The sequence below is a fragment of the Triticum dicoccoides genome, chromosome 1B, assembly GCF_002162155.2.
Source record: "Triticum dicoccoides isolate Atlit2015 ecotype Zavitan chromosome 1B, WEW_v2.0, whole genome shotgun sequence".
NCBI lineage: Eukaryota > Viridiplantae > Streptophyta > Magnoliopsida > Poales > Poaceae > Triticum > Triticum dicoccoides.
In genome coordinates this window covers 604,846,119-604,863,730 of record NC_041381.1, presented here as the reverse complement: position 1 = coordinate 604,863,730, position 17,612 = coordinate 604,846,119, and the positions used below count along the sequence as shown (strand labels likewise).

The 17,612-nt window shown below is 48.7% G+C and overlaps 1 protein-coding gene across 1 annotated transcript; it reads left to right on the top strand.

Annotated features, from left to right (window-relative positions):
• Nucleotides 1-13,999: 13,999 nt before the first annotated feature.
• On the top strand, nucleotides 14,000-16,528 carry LOC119350683 (zinc finger MYM-type protein 1-like). Its single transcript, XM_037618393.1, has 4 exons — nucleotides 14,000-14,396; nucleotides 14,523-15,517; nucleotides 15,599-15,745; nucleotides 15,809-16,528. Exons 1-4 carry the CDS (start codon nucleotides 14,000-14,002, stop codon nucleotides 16,526-16,528), a joined length of 2,259 nt encoding a protein of 752 aa, XP_037474290.1.
• The last annotated feature ends 1,084 nt before the right edge of the window (nucleotides 16,529-17,612 follow it).

Here is a 17,612-nt window from a genome sequence, read left to right as displayed (position 1 = left end):
GCTCTCTTTTACTGCATTAGGACAACATCGATTCATCTGTTACTTGTTGCGGTAGCTGAGCCCCTTTATCCTTTGCATGACCTGTCATTGCCACAGTAAATAGATGAAACCCACTAGCATGAGTAGGAGTTGTTTGAGCCCTGTTGTGCCTACTCATTCATGCTTGTTTGTCATGCCTGCTACTGCTTAGAGTTGAGTCAGGTCTGGTTCATCGGGGATGAATCAGAGGTGTATGAACATGTCCTACTGTGTGTGAGCTAAGTGTGTGAACACGATTTGGTAAAAGGTATCGGTGAGAGGCCATGTAGGAGTACATGGTGGGTTGTCTCATTGAAGCCGTCCTTAGGAACTGAGTTCTGTGTTTGTGATCCATGATTCAGCTACTACCATACATTGGGCCCTGAAATATGACCCCGCTCGACTTCTTATTCACCCTAGTCCTCTGTCCAGGAGTTGCAAGTAGTTTCTGGTGTTTGTAGCTTACTGGAGGCCGTGGACAGCGCTGACCGTAGGGGTGGGCTGTGATGCGGTAGGTACGTGGCACGGTGTACCGAGCGCCCGTTTGGTGTCTCGGGAACCCTGTTCACATCGTTTGGGGCTGTGAGCGAAACTCCGGCCGGATCTCCTCATGGATGGAACCCGAATAGGCGATAAACCTGGACTAGAGACTTGAGTGTTTAGGTAGGTCGTGGTCTACACCCACGTCGGCTTTCGCTTGAAGTCTGCCGAGCACATGTCGTGTGCAGACGCTAAGTGGTGGAAACATGTATGAAGAAGTACACCCCTGCAGGGTTAATATCATCTATTCGAATAGCCGTGTCCGCGGTAAAGGACTTCTGGGTTGCTTATATCAGTTCATAGACAAGTGAAAGTGGATACTCTAAAATACGCAAGATAAGCGTGAGTGCTATGGATGGCGTTCTCGTAGGGAGACGGGAGCGAATCCATAGTGGTGTATTGATATGGTGAATATGTGGACTCGTGTGTGCCACCTCAAAAGAGTTGCTTGCAGTCGTAGTTTAGGATAGCCACCGAGTCAAAGCTGGCTTGCTGCAGTTAAACCCCACCATCCCCTTGTTGATAATGATGCATATGTAGTTAGTTCTGATGTAAGTCTTGCTGGGTACATTTGTACTCACGTTTGCCTATTTTATGTTTTTGCAGAGAGACTTCGGTCTCACTAGTAGTTCCACGTGGACTTCGACGTTTAGCTTGTTACCTCAGCTACGGTCTTGTGCCTCGGCAGGATTTGGTAGATAGTCAGGCTTCTTAGCCTTTTCCATTTGTAGATGTCTGTACTCAGACATGATAGCTTCCGCTTGTGCTTTGATATGTATGCTCTGAATGTTGGGTCATGAGACCCCTGTTTGTAATATCTCGCTCCTCGGAGCCTATTGATTAAATACTTGAGTTATAGAGTCATGTTGTGATGCCATGTTGTATTTGCACATATCGAGCATATTGTGTGTATGTTATTGAAATGCTTGGTATGTGTGGGATCTGACTATCTAGTTGTTTATTCTTAGTAGCCTCTCTTACCGGGAAATGTCTCCTAGTGTTTCCACTGAGCCATGGTAGCTTGCTACTGCTCCGAAACACTTAGGCTGGCCGGCATGTGTCCTTCTTCGTTCCTGTGTCTGTCCCTTCGGGGAAATGTCACGCGATGAATACCAGAGTCCTGCTAGCCCAGTGCTACAGCCTGGATTCACTCGTTGATGACCGACACGTTCGATGCTGGGTCATGGATGCCTGTCCCTGTAAGTCTGTGCCACTTTGGGTTTACGACTAGCCATGTCAGCCCGGGCTCCTTATCATATGGATGCTAGCGACACTGTCATATACGTGTGCCAAAAGGCGCAAACGGTCCCGGGCAAAGGTAAGGCGACACCCGTGGGAATACCGTGCGTGAGGCCGCAAAGTGATATGAGGTGTTACATGCTAGATCGATGTGGCATTGAGTCGGGGTCCTGACAGCGTTGGTATCAGAGTCAGGCTGCCTGTAGGATTACCAAGCCAAACTGGTCGAAGTTGAGTCTAGAAATTCTTTAGTTATATAAGGGAATTGATTGTGGGATGGAACGTAAGGCTCTTTTTACTCCTTATACCTCATGCCCTTCTGATCTGAGTCATCTTATCTTTCCTACGGGGATTAAGAGCTAGGCTATCTCTTCTTTCTATCAGGATCACGCGTTACTAATCCTTAGACTTATAAGATTGTTGGATTTAAGCTTGAGTTCAGTTTCTACTACTTCCGTATGTTAATTGTTGATCTCGAAACCTTGATATTGTGCTTCTGAGTGGTTATGCCACCATTTTTGTGAATGTCTCAAATATCTTCTGAGCATTTACAGCCGTTATGCTATCCGAGTCATTCCAGGTTTCTAAATAGTCTGATGCATTTGCCAAATCCTTTCCCTCTGGTTTCGATGCTCCTTTATGCCAGCTCAATCACACTAATTGTTGAGTTGAAGTATTCTACTGCCTCGATCTTTATGTTGGAATAATTATTATGACCCTAGGTGTCTCAGGGGATCATCTAGTGGTCTAGCCATGATTTGTGTCCTAGTGTGATGATTCTGGCCTTTATTCTCGAAAGCATTCTGTGATGCTACTTAGGAGTAGGTATTCTATTCCTGGGTTTTGAACCCGAGATTCATCCTACTTACATCATGTTGATAGTGTTGCTAGTTCCTTTAGGATAATAGTAACCTTTGTGATAGTCCTCGAGCTTCATGATACATCCTTCTTCCAATTACCATGAATCATTCTTGGCAGGAGTTCTTCTGAACCAAAAGATGACAACAAGAGCGCTCTCGATGAGTTCTCCATGCTATATTGTGACTCTGCCAGCTCAACCTTTCTGCATGTGTTATCCGGAAGAATTATGTTGAACTTGGTTCGACATACTAATTTATGCATCCACAACTCAGAAAGTTATATGTTCCTTTGAGTTGTCCCTCTTTAGTTGTCTACTGACCTTCGTCTATCAATTGATAGTCAAGAGTATGCGTGCGTTCGTTTATCGATGCCTATTACTCTTGTGGTCCGTCAAGCCATTCTATCGTGGAATGATAGGGGAAACAAACTCCAGTACCTCTTCCATATCTAGGATTGGGTCAAAGCAATTGTGCTCCGCAGATCAAAATGCCAGCCCAGCTTTTGATTCTGTTCTACCCTGAAGTATTACCGTCTTTATGTCAGGATTTTCATGAGGATTGCACCGGCTCTTGTGAATTCTTGATGTAGTGATACTTCTCGCCATCATTATTCATCCCTCGGTTCCGTGTTGTCGCAACCGGAATGCCGACAAGTGAATCGTGATGTGTGAATTCAATACTCCTAGCAACCTTGTTGCTTGGTAGTTAATGGACAATAATTTCATTCTTAGCGTGTTGGTTTTGGATCATCATTCTAAGGTTGATCATGCTACCTAGTCCTTGTTCTCGGTGCACTCCTCGATCGATGAGTTAGGATTATTTCAAATCTTCGCTCTATTGATCATATCGTCTTGCCTCAAAAAGCAAGATTGTTCTCGAGCTTAGTAACATATCGGTGGTTCGTGATTTTCCGAAGATCTTCTCGGAAGTATTACCAGGTTGTCACCTGACCGCTGTGTTGAGCTCGTGATCAAGTTGGTTTCTTGTGAACCATCCTTCTCCAAGAATCTGTGTTGGATATCCCTGAGCTAGTTGGTTTAAGCTAGACAACAACTTGGAGAGTTGGAAGATAAAAACTTGCCTGACTTAGTTCGTTCCAAAGGGATATTCTTGTGTAGTATGTGTCGACGAAAGATGATATCTTCATCGATTGGTCCCTGTGATCAGTTGCTGGACCTATCATTTTTATCTAACCTTTGGTTGGAGTATGGGCTATCATCCAATCAGACCAGAACCAACGATATTCGTAATGTTGTCTTACTCGTGGTTGATCCCTCGAGCATACACCATTATATCTTTCGGGTCTGACCAATGCTATCACTTGTTCACTTAACTATGGAATTCCTTTTAAAGGGAAACCCGGAAGAATTGTTGTTGAGCCCATTGGCAACATCCTTATCTCCTCCATGATGTTGTTGAACATTAAGCTAGTGTTGGAAACTTTTGAAAGCATTTTCTTCATGCTAGCTCATGAAGTATTTGTTTGATGAAAGGAGTGACTTCCTCTTATACACGTGCATTTGGTGAAAGTTGCCGCCGTGAATTTGAGAAAGATTGTTTTGTTTCCTTTGGAATCATCCCAAATCAGTCATGCACACGTGCGAAGTATTCTGTAGTCTGGAGACTTGCAACCTTCATTCTATATGTGTCCCTAGCACACTAAGCCACTGATTGACTTGTTCAAGGAAAAGAAGTCTATGCTTGGGATCTAATCCATGGACTTGCGTAAAGACTTTGATATCCTCGATTATGGTTCCCCACCCGAACTCGGTAGTGTTTGATTATAAGACTACTATGTGGCCATGCTTGTCTGGGACAACGTGTTCACATGTTAGTAGCAGAACCAGCTCATGTTTGGAGCTTGCTATCGTAGTTCATTTCCGAGAATCTCGCAACGTCATCTCATCGATTTGTGTTGCAAACTTTTGTTTTTCTTCCTAGACTCGATGAGTCTGGAATATCCTGACACCAACCAGATCTGAATCTCAGGCAGATATGATGGTTTGGAACATTTCCCAAGAACTATAATATCGGTCCCTCGAAAACCGGTAAAGTGGATGTCGTAGCCAACACACCTAGCCGGAAGACCTATTATTATAATATCTTGATTGAGGAAGTTGGCCACCTCCCCATAGGGATTTCGTAGGATTTACTCCCTAGTTGCCCCTATGGATTTTGAGATCCCGAAGTCCGACCTTTTTACTTGATGTTCTAGATATCAAACCATATCTATGAATGGGTTACACTAGCACATCAAGGAGAACATTAGAAGCGGAGTGCTAAATGTCTCTCGGTCGATCATCCAGATTTTATTTCCTTGGCCCCGCCAAGGGTGAAATCTAAGAAAGTGTTATCTTCCTTTGCATCTGCATCATCCATCATCATTCATCATGGTAGCAAGTTGTGTTGCCAGGATCCTTGACACGGATATTGGTAAAACCTTGATGATTGTGGAAATGCTCAAGTTCTTGAGAGCACGCACAAGCGCTACGTGATATCATCGGCACTAACTGGGATTCCTCTCAGTTTCCTCGGCAATGCTATGACCTTTTCAAACAGTGAATTCACTCTCTATTGTTGGGTTCTTCCCCAGTTACCAGAATCATTCCCAGCATTTGCATTTTGTTCCCAGCTTGCACCGCAAATGTGCCATTCAACCATGGGTCCCTTCCATTTCCGGTGATAAGCAAACTCATCCATTACGTTGTCTTCAACAAGGTAATCCACATCATCCAAGTCCGAGTATGCCATTCTACCGACCCCCGCCAATCGATTGCTGTGATTTGCCTTAGGCTGATATAGAGAGTCTCAATGATCTCTATATCAAAGGTAATTCTTTTTGCCACTTAAGAGGGATATACATCTACGAGTCACCATCCCTAAGGTGCCTCGTTATGGTATCATGGCAACTCAACTCCTCGCTGCGTTGACAATCGTTTACCACCTTCTTAAGTGTGGAATTATTGTCCACCTAGTGAACCTTCGTCATCCGTTTCTTTCCACCCCTCTGGATGTGTATCTCGTGTCTCAACCCGAGAGATGGTTCTATGTCTCATTCCGTGAGTTGTTCGGTCTTCTAGAAGATCGATCCTGCTAGAGTTTCCTTTTCCTCTCATGGTCATGTCAGTTGGAGTTCTCAGAACAAGACGAGTAAATTCTGTAGGGTTTTCCCCCTTCTCTCTGTTGTTGTGTCAAGTGAAGATCTCGAAAGCAAAGACGTCAAGACCAAGATGATGGAATGAATCAACATCTTCGAGAAGGGCAAATGGATCATGAAGATTGTGATAGTTTTGTGACTCCCCTTTTCCTCTTACCTCACGTCTTGAATCTCGGGACGAGATTTTTGTTTAGTGGGGGTGAGTTGTCACATCCCTGGCTTTGCTATGCACTTGGGCTAGCTTGGTTGCTGCATCATGTTTAAATTTCTGAAACTCGAACTGGGGAAATTTGGAAGCCTCAAAACCCTAAATAAAAGAAGGGCAAAAACCCTAAAATCTCATTCATTGTTCGAAAAATGCTCTTTTTAAATGTTTGATAATTTTTGACAAGGGTTCTGGTCCCAACCAAAGTATTGAACATTTTTAAGGATTTATTTTTGGGACATTGAATTTAAATCATTAGCTATTTGAATTTGAATTATATTCATATAATTAGAATATAATTTCAAATACCCCTGAAATATTTTGTGAGCTTTTGGAAAAGTCCATCCAGCAAATAAAAATATTCAGAGGAGTTTTTGGCATTGTTTGAATTATTTTAAATTCAAACAGTGGCAAAACAAATTTAACAAAATAAAACAGAACAGAAATAAAACAGAGCACCTCACCTGGACTCATCTGCCGCGGCCCAGCTGGCCAGCCCATCTGGCCGGCCCAGCCCACCTCCTCCCCCTTGTCATCTTCCTCCTCAGCCAGGAGGACGAACAGGTGCGTGGCGGGCGCCGACGCTACCCCGGCCACCTCCTGCTTCCCCTGGCCACCTCCTGCTTCCTCCTCGACGCCCCGGTGACGCCACGCGCCTCCCCGGCCCCCCTCTCACTTCCCCTCTCCCTCTGGACCGCTCCCCCTCCTCTGGCTCTCTCTTTCCCTCTCTTCCCTGTGATCCCCGAGCGCAGCCGTCGCCGCCGTTCGCTATAGCCGCAGCCACCAGCCCTCCCTCGCCCCTCCGCCAGTTCCAGAAGCTCCGCCGCTGACCTCTACACCGTCCCCGCCAAGCCACACGAGCGGACGCGCCCTGCAGCGGCTTCCCCGACCTCTTCTTCAAGCTTCGGCCGCCGAGATCGCCGGCGACCGTGTGCCCTCCCTGACGCCTCCCTGAGCTCCCCGAAGCCACCGTCGCAACCCCCGTGAGCTCCTCTCCATTTCCCCTCTGACCCCCTGCTCGTTTTCGTGCCGTAGCTGCCGTCCCCGCAAGCACCGAGCTCCGGCCATCGCCATGGCCGGCGAACCTCGCGCCCCGGAGCCTTTCGCTCGCTCCAGTAGCTCCCGCATGCTCTCCAGGTCCCCAGGGTCCCGATGCGCTCCTCTGTTCTCTGGCTAACGCGCTGCAGCCACCGCGTCGTGCTGGCCCGAGCTCCGGCCGCCGCCAAAGCCTCCGTGGTCGTTGTTCCTGGCCACCCTAGCATCGCCTGAGGCCACCAATCGACGCGCCTCCTTGCTCCGGTTCCAATGCGCCCAGCCGCGCGAGCTCCCGTCGCCGGAGTTGGCCGGACGGGCAACGCCGCCGCGTCCTGGTTACGCCGGCGATTAGCCGCCGGTGATAGCAGCTGTTAGGAGTTAATCACCCCACTAACTAAGCCCTATGTCACTGACACCTAGGCCCCACGCTTTAATTAATCTTAGTTATTTTCTGTTTAGTTTAAATTAGTCACAGTGGCCCCACGCGTCGGCGTTGACCTCGCTGACGTGGCTTTTGACCGGCCCCACATGTCTGTGACTCCAGCCAGCGCTGTGTCACTGACCAGTGGACCCCACTGGTCAGTTTGACCCGGACCAGCCCCTGTTGACTCTGCTGAGGTCAGCATGACGCCATGCTGACGCAATATTCCTTTTCTGGAATTTAGTTTATTTTATAAATAATCAGGAAATTCCAGAAAATTGTATAAACTTCTAAAATTCATAGAAATTCAACCGTAACTCCAAATTAAATAAATTATATATGAAAAATTATTAGAAAAATTCAAGGAATCCATCTGTACCATTTTCATGCATGTTTGAACAATGTTTGTCCTCTGTTTTGGACAAAACAAATAAAGGGCATTTAAATAATCACATATGGAGTTTGAATTTGAATCTTGTATTCAAACCAACTTCATTTAATCTGTTGCTAGTTGCATTAGCTCAAAACACATTCATATTGCCATGTCATAGCATGCATCATTTTGTGCATTGCATTGATTGTGTTCTTCTTTGTTGCCGGTATCTGTTCCCTCCCGGTAGACGATGTTCCGACGTTGTGATCGTTGACACTGATGAAGACTCAATGTTATCTTCAGAAGTGCCAGGCAAGCAAAACCCCCTTGTTCATTCCGATAAAATCCCACTCTCTCGCTCCTGCTCTCTTTTACTGCATTAGGACAACATCGATTCATCTGTTACTTGCTGCGGTAGCTGAGCCCCTTTATCCTTTGCATGACCTGTCATTGCCACAGTAAATAGATGAAATCCACTAGCATGAGTAGGAGTTGTTTGAGCCCTGTTGTAACTCATTCATGCTTGTTTGTCATGCCTGCTACTGCTTAGAGTTGAGTCAGGTCTGGTTCATCGGGGATGAATCAGAGGTGTATGAACATGTCCTACTGTGTGTGAGCTAAGTGTGTGAACACGATTTGGTAAAAGGTATCGGTGAGAGGCCATGTAGGAGTACATGGTGGGTTGTCTCATTGAAGCCGTCCTTAGGAACTGAGTTCTGTGTTTGTGATCCATGATTCAGCTACTACCATACATTGGGCCCTGAAATATGACCCCGCTCGACTTCTTATTCACCCTAGTCCTCTGTCCAGGAGTTGCAAGTAGTTTCTGGTGTTTGTAGCTTACTGGAGGCCATGGACAGTGCTGACCGTAGGGGTGGGCTGTGATGCGGTAGGTACGTGGCACGGTGTACCGAGCGCCCGTTTGGTGTCTCGGGAACCCTGTTCACATCGTTTGGGGCTGTGAGCGAAACTCCGGCCGGATCTCCTCATGGATGGAACCCGAATAGGCGATAAACCTGGACTAGAGACTTGAGTGTTTAGGTAGGTCGTGGTCTACACCCACGTCGGCTTTCGCTTGAAGTCTGCCGAGCACATGTCGTGTGCAGACGCTAAGTGGTGGAAACATGTATGAAGAAGTACACCCCTGCAGGGTTAATATCATCTATTTGAATAGCCGTGTCCGCGGTAAAGGACTTCTGGGTTGCTTATATCAGTTCATAGACAAGTGAAAGTGGATACTATAAATTACGCAAGATAAGCGTGAGTGTTATGGATGGCGTTCTCGTAGGGAGACGGGAGCGAATCCATAGTGGTGTATTGATATGGTGAATATGTGGACTCGTGTGTGCCACCTCAAAAGAGTTGCTTGCAGTCGTAGTTTAGGATAGCCACCGAGTCAAAGCTGGCTTGCTGCAGTTAAACCCCACCATCCCCTTGTTGATAATGATGCATATGTAGTTAGTTCTGATGTAAGTCTTGCTGGGTACATTTGTACTCACGTTTGCCTATTTTATGTTTTTGCAGAGAGACTTCGGTCTCACTAGTAGTTCCACGTGGACTTCAACGTTTAGCTTGTTACCTCAGCTACGGTCTTGTGCCTCGGCAGGATTTGGTAGATAGTCAGGCTTCTCAGCCTTTTCCATTTATAGATGTCTGTACTCAGACATGATAGCTTCCGCTTGTGCTTTGATATATATGCTCTGAATGTTGGGTCATGAGACCCCTGTTTGTAATATCTCGCTCCTCGGAGCCTATTGATTAAATACTTGAGTTATAGAGTCATGTTGTGATGCCATGTTGTATTTGCACATATCGAGCATATTGTGTGTATGTTATTGAAATGCTTGGTATGTGTGGGATCTGACTATCTAGTTGTTTATTCTTAGTAGCCTCTCTTACCGGGAAATGTCTCCTAGTGTTTCCACTGAGCCATGGTAGCTTGCTACTGCTCCGAAACACTTAGGCTGGCCGGCATGTGTCCTTCTTCGTTCCTGTGTCTGTCCCTTCGGGGAAATGTCACGCGATGAATACCAGAGTCCTGCTAGCCCAGTGCTACAGCCTGGATTCACTCGCTGATGACCGACACGTTCGATGTTGGGTCATGGATGCCTGTCCCTGTAAGTCTGTGCCACTTTGGGTTTACGACTAGCCATGTCAGCCCGGGCTCCTTATCATATGGATGCTAGCGACACTGTCATATACGTGTGCCAAAAGGCGCAAACGGTCCCGGGCAAAGGTAAGGCGACACCCGTGGGAATACCGTGCGTGAGGCCGCAAAGTGATATGAGGTGTTACATGCTAGATCGATGTGGCATTGAGTCGGGGTCCTGACAGCCAGGGACTTGCGGTAGTCGCCGGGAATGGTGATGAGGCCCATGGGACCCGATATCTTCATCTTCAGATACGCGTAATGGGGGACCGCCATGAACTTGGCGAGCACGGGTCGCCCAGCAGTGCGTGGTACGCGCTGGACAGGTCCACCACCTCGAATTAGATCGGTTCGCGTCGGAAGTGGCTATTGTCACCGAACAGGACGTCGAGCCGGACCCGGCCAATGGGAGAGCAGGAGAGGTCGGGCACGATGCCGTGGAAGATCGTCCGAGTTGGTTCCAGGCCCTCGGGCTTGAGGCCGAGCTTGGTCATCGTGTCGCGATAGAGGATCTTGATGCTGCTACTGCCGTCGATGAGGACTCGGGAGAACTTTCACGTGCACCGTGCAATGATGGTGGGGTTGAGGACAAGGGCGTAACCACCCGGACTTGGCATGACCGCCGGGTGATCCTCCCAGGTCCAGGTGACCGGGCGATCCGACCAGTGCATGAACTCTGGTTTGGCCGGGACGACGGTGTTCACCTCCTGCCGAAGGAGGCGCTCGATACGCTTGTCGTCATCGAGGCTCGTGAAGATGATGTAGGCCGCGTTCTGGTCCGGGTAGACGTCGTCGCGCATCCCGCCGCCAGCTGGAGGTGGCGGTGGAGGCGGAGGTGGCTGCCCCGCGCCTGGGGCCGGAGCCGGAGGACGCGGAACATCGCCCCTCATGATGCGCTTGGTGATGCCGCACTGTCGAAGCGTGTGCGTGGACGGAATTGCGCCGCTGTGGTGCTTGTAGGGGTGTCGCGCATCTCTTCGAGGATCATGGCGGGTTGCCATGCTGTCTTGCCGGTCTGACGGTGCTTGGCTGCCGGGTCCGCCGCGGGCTCGGTGGCCGCGACGAGCCGGTTGTCATAGCGCTGCGCAAGTTGGTCGGCTTGCCCTTGTTGTTCTGGTGATGCTGCTGCCGGCTGCTTTCGCCGGCCGGCTTCGGAGGGGGGAACCGGCTTCGCCTTGCCGGCTTCATCCAGCCCCACCTGGATCTTCATGGCGGAGTTGGTGTTGGCGTATTTGTCCGCCGTTACCATGAGCGCGGCCATGGTGGCCGGCTCGGACCGTAAGACCTTGTGCTTGAGGAGGGTGCCGTCTCGGCACCCGTTGACGAAGTACTGGATCGCTTGGACTTCATGGACGCCCTCGCAGCTGTTCCGGATCTTGGTCCAGCGCGCGAGGTACTCGCGACCGGTCTCCGTAGGCCCTTGTACGCACATGGCGAGGTGGCTAGGGCGTCCGGGTCGCTTGTAGGTCCCCGTGAAGTTGCGGACGAAGGCTTGCTCGAAATTGACCCACGTGTTGACGCTGCCCATCGGCAAACTGTTCAACTAGGTGCGGGCCGACCCCTGGAGCATGAGCAGCGCGTAGCGCACGACGAGCCGGTGATTGGCACCAGTGATGCCAATGGCGGTGGTGTAGTCGGTGAGCCAATCTTCTGGCTTCACGGTCCCGTTGTACTTGGGGTGTCGCGGAGGATTATGAACCCTTTGGGAAAAGGCTCTTCCAGGATGCATGGGCCAAAGCACGCCGGCCCAATAGCGCCACTCTCCTCCACCTCCAGGGAGTGAGCGAGCTGATCGAGGCGGTGGTGAGCGTCGGCGTCGTCGATGGCGCGCGGGCCGAGTTGACTCGCGACCAGGCCATGGGGGCCGGGTCTGTTGGAGCCGGACGCCGTCCATGCTGGCCGGGTCCGCGCTGGATCTCCGGGACGGGCTCGTAGCCCAAACCGCCGGCGGCTGTGGCGGCCGGGTCGCGCTGAGTCCGGGCTCGGCCGGAGTGCGCCTCACTGGGCGGCAAGGAAGCTGTGTGCTGAAGTTCACCGGGTCCACCAAAGTGGGTGGAGCGGGATCCCGCCGGCTTGGCGAGCTGGTTGAGGCGGTCCTGCTGGGTGTTAGCCGCGTTGAGGAGTTCGCGCATCCACCCGATGTGCTCCTTCAGCTCCTCACCCGTGAGCTGGTCCAGGTCGACTGCGGCTGCCTGCGCGCATATTCTTCGCTGGGGTCTCGTAGACGGTCGGGACGGCGTCAAGGGCCCGGCCGATCGCTCCTCCCCGGGCACGCACATCGGCGACCCGGCTTGGCTCGGCCGCGACGGGCGTGAATCCGTAGGCTGCATTGTGCTCCAGCTGAGCGGCGTCCAGACGACGCTGGGTGGCGGCGAGCGTCTCGGACAGGTCCAGCATCCGCTGGCGCCTTTCCTCGAGCTGGGTTCGGGCCTCAACAACATTGGTGGCGTCGACATCGGTGCCGATGGGGATGCGGAGGCTCTGCATCACGGCACGCAACGGATCGTACGGCTTGGTCCGTTCTGCTGCGGCCCTGGCTTCGGCGGCCTTCCTCGTCTTGCTCGATGAGGAGGAGGCGCCATCGCCGGTGACGAAGACCTCCACATGGACGTCCATTGCCCCAGCGGAAATGCCACCGCCGAGGGAGAGGGGGGAGTCGGAGTAGCTGAGTACTTTGCTGGGGTACTCGTCAGCCGTGGATGCATCAGAGATGCGCAGCGCGGCGAAGGAGGCGGCGAGCGCGCCGACGATGTCATCCGCCAGCGCGACGGACTTGTCGGAGTAGGAGAAGGGCCCCGTCTGAAGCATGCTCCCAGCCAGCTCCTCGAGCTGCCCCATGATGGGCACCAACTATCGTGGATGGCGCACGGCAGATGCCATGGGATGGCTAAAGGGAGGAGGAGGCTCGAGGGCACTGGTGGGCTCCAGAGGCGAGGTTGGTATGAGCGGGCGCGGGACACAGGACATACCCAGGTTCGGGGCTCTCCAGAGATAACACCCCTAGTCCTGCCGAGTGTAGTTTGATGTTTCATAGTACAATGTTGCTCCAAAAGCTGTATGGAGGAGGAAGGAGAGCCGGCCAAGGCTTAGGCCACTCCTTCTCTCTGGGTGGATGTTGCTTGTTTTGGTGGCTAGTTCCTCTCTATGCTCTGTTGCTGCTTACTTGCCCTATGTGTGAGGGCTCCTGGGGGGTTTTATAGACCAACCCCCCAGGGGTACAATGGTAATGTTACAAGTCGGTGGGTCCAGGTTGTCGGTGTCCGGGGACCCGGGCTGGGACCCGCTGGGGGCATGTGGTTCAGGCCCGGTCCTATGGGTGTGCTGCCTGTGCCGGCGCACAGGGCCCCCAGTATTTTGGGGCCTCAAATTTTTTTCGCAGTTCTACTAGGCTTCGTACTGTAGATGGGCCTCCTAGTGCGCTGCTGTCTGCTACCGATGTCATGGGCCTCCTGGCGCAGCGCATACACGTACAGGAGCCTGTTTCCTACCGATCCCAGACCCATCCATCGATCAATTCAGTCAGGGAAAATAAACCTAGCGATCGAGATGAGACCGAGCGATCGAATCGAAGCGCATCTCCTCCTTCTCCCTTCGGCCCTTTCCTTCGACCCTTCGTCTCTTCGTGCGGCGGCTAGGTCCTCCAGCGACCAGCGAATCAGATCCGTAAAAAGAAGGACGACAGGAGCAAACGGCAGCCGGCAGGAACCAGGAAACAGTGAAGGACGAAGGTTCACACCATCTGCAATTTCTCAAGCATCGTTGCGTCGACAGCCGGTGATCCCGTGAACCCTTGTCCCTTGAGCTTGGCTGTTAGTTTTAATTTTGATCCCTTATAGAGTTATAGTCTTGCTGATAGTTTGTAGCTAATTTTTATTTTTTCATCAATTAGGCGTCTAGCATTGCAAGATCGTCATGTCTTCACTTAGAAAACATGAATCTGGTTATCAAAAGCGTTTGAAGAAACAAAAGGCCGATGAATTAACTCAGTCTCGGTTGGGAGATATGGACAAGTTTGTTGTAAAAAAACCACGAGTGTCCTCCGATAATCAGTCACTTGATCTAGAGCATGCATGTGATAATAATGCTGAAATTGATCCTAGCCCTAGAGATGGTCAAACACAGACAGAAAATAATGTTGGAGGTGAAGAAAATCGTGATAACACTGAGGCTAGTAATATTGACGGCAATTTGAATACTTCGCCTACTGCGGATGTTGGTGATTCTTTTCATCTTGATATATTTGATCCAAGAAATTGGGATTCCCTTGATTCTCAGCAAATTGATATTTTAGCAGAAAAGGGCCCTCAAAGGGACACATTATTTAAGAATGGTCGCAAGGATAAATATAAAAGGAGGTTTTCTGCACTATTCTACACTAGAATTCTATCAAATGGAGAGCATTCTGATAGGGATTGGCTTGTCTATTCTGAGGAACTAGATAAAGTATTTTGCTTTGGTTATAAATTATTTGCAAAAGGGCATCGAAAAGGTAATTTGGCAAATGAAGGGTACAATGATTGGACACATCTTGGCACTAGACTGAAAGAGCATGAGACAAGTGCAGATCATGTTTTGAATATGACCACTTGGTATGAGTTGCGTAGTAGACTGCTAACGCATCAAACTATTGATAAAGCCGCGCAGCGACAAGTAGAGAGTGAAAAGGACCATTGGAGAAAGGTTTTGTTCAGAATTGTTTGCATTGTAAAATTTCTTTCCAAGCATAATCTAGCATTTCGTGGTACCAATAGCAAATTGTACGAAGATAGCAACGGAAATTTCTTGGGTTTGGTTGAGATGTTGGCTGATTTTGACCCGGTTATTCAGGAGCATGTTCGTCGTATTACAAATGATGAAACTCATGCACATTATCTTGATCATAAGATCCAGAATGAGTTGATACATTTGCTTGCTTCTGCTATTAAGTCTGAGATTGTTAAGAAAATAAAGAGTGCAAAATATTTCTTTGTCATACTTGATTGTACCCCTGATGCAAGCCATCAAGAGCAAATGTCTATAATCACAAGATATGTGGATTCATCTTCAAGTCATGTTTGCGTAGAAGAATCATTTTTAGGATTTTTAGATGTAAATGATACGACTGGGCAAGGGCTGTTTGAAGTGCTAGAGAATGAACTAAAGCTTCTTGCTCTTCATATAGATGATGTTAGAGGACAAGGTTATGATAACGGGTCAAATATGAAAGGAACACATCATGGAGTCCAAAGGAGACTTTTGAATGTAAATCCTCGAGCTTTCTATTGTGCTTGTGGTTGTCATAGCCTTAATTTGACACTTTGTGATATGGCCAAGACTTGTGCTAAAGCTAAAGACTTCTTCGGAATTATCCAACACATATATACTATATTTGCTAATTCTACTAAGAAGTGGCATATTCTAAAGGAGAACATCACTGGATTAACTCCCAAGTCAGTGTCAGCTACACGTTGGGAGAGTCGTGTTGACAGTGTTAAAGCTATTCGACTTCAATGTGCAGAGATTCGGGAGGCCCTACTTCAGGTACCCAATTTTTTCATATTATAATGATGTAATTCTATTATCCATCTCCAAGTATACCATATTTTTTAATTTTTATTTCAGGTAGTTGAGACAGATAATGACATAAAAACGAGTAGTGAAGCTAAAGGTTTGGCAAATAATGAACTTGGAGAGTATGAATTTATAGTAGCAATAGTCATTTGGTATGAGGTATTGTATGCTGTTAATTTAGTAAGCAAACACTTGCAAGCAAAGGATATGCTTATTGATGTTGCTATTGAGAAAGTGCAAGGACTGATTACTTTCTTCAAGGGGTATCGGGATACTGGTTTTGTAGAAGCATTGGAGACGGCCAAAGCAATTGCACTTGATATGGATGTTGGTACAACATTTCGTAAAAGAAGGGAAATTAAAAGAAAGAGACATTTTGATGAGAAACCAGATGACACAAACATTGCCACACAGTCTGCAGAGGAATCATTTAGAGTTCACTATTTTGTACGTATTGTTGATCAAGCAATTAGCTCACTTACAAGCAGATTTGAACAATACGAGGGTTATCAGAAAATATTTGGTTTCTTATTTACCTCTGAAACATTGCAGTCCTTGGATAAGAAGAGCTTGAAAACTTCTTGTGATAATCTGGAGGTTGCTCTTACAAAGGATGGAAAATCTGACATTGATGCCAACGAACTGTATGTGGAGTTGATGTTTCTTCAAAATTTCATCCCAAAAGAAAATATTGGGCCCGTTGAAATTTTAAAGTTCTTAAAGCGGCATGATTGTTTTCCCAATGCAAGTATTGCATATAGAGTTCTTTTGACCATCCCTGTGACTGTTGCATCAGCAGAACGGAGCTTTTCAAAATTGAAGCTATTGAAGTCTTATATGCGCACTACCATGACACAACAAAGACTTACTGATTTGGCCACAATAGCTCTTGAGAGTGAAGTATTGGAGAAGATTGATTATGAGGATATTATTGAAGATTTTATTTCAAGGAACACTAAAAGAATGATGTTATTTAAGTGAAGACTTAGACTTTACAACCAAGAATAGGTACGATTCTTGCTATTTTCCATTGCTATGTAAGATATTATGATCTTTATATTATAGTATAGTTATATTTATCTAGGTTTTCTAGTGAGGTAGGGCCCATTTTAGAGTTTCGCACCGGGCCTCGGATTTTGCCGGCCCGGCCCTGCTGTGGTTCACCGGGTTCCCCTAGGTGCGGGCCCCGCATGCCTAGGGGGACTGTGCGTCGTCTTGTCGATCGTCAGGGCATGGCCGAGTTGAGTCGTGTACAGTGGCGCTCCGTCAGATCGCCGCTTGCTATCGTTGGCGGTGATGGCGGGGGCACCGAGCCACGCTGGCCCTGGTCAGCGGGTAGGTGAGAGGCACTATTGCCATGCTCCGGCTGACCAGAGGCATGGGCGGGGCACTATTGCCTTGGTTATCGGTGGCTAAAGACTCGTCCCATCGTACGGCCTGGATGGGATGGGAGCTGGCCCATGGCTGGATTGTGGAGCATGCCACGGGTGGAGTTGGCTTGTCGAGGAAGCCTTGGTTGTGTCGGGTTCGGCTGTCTTGTGCTAGTTGCTGAGGTCGAGTCGACGCGTCTTGCCGGGTTGGAGAGTTTGGCCGGGTTGCGGGGCTTGGCCGGGTCGAGCAACCCGGCCAAGCTCGTGCCGGCTTGAGGGGAGATGTTGGCCCCGTAGTTTTTGAAAAGGATCCGGGTTCCGTTGTCTACCCGGGGTTCATCCCCCCGACACAACCCCAAACTTTAAGAAATGACGGTTTAGGTTTCTTGCCAAAACACAGTTCATACGGTGTTAGGTCAACGGATTTAGACGGTGACCTATTTGATGTGAATGCGGCTGTCTCTAATGCATAACCCCATAATGATAGTGGTGAATTGGTAAGAGACATCATAGAATGCAACATATCTAATAAAGTACAGTTACGACATCCGGGCACACCATTACACTGTGGTATTCCAGGTGGCGTGAGTTGTGAAATAATTCCACATTGTTTTAAATGAAGGCCCAACTCATAACTCAAATATTCGCCTCCACAATCAGATCGTAGAAACTTTATTTTCTTGTTACGATGATTC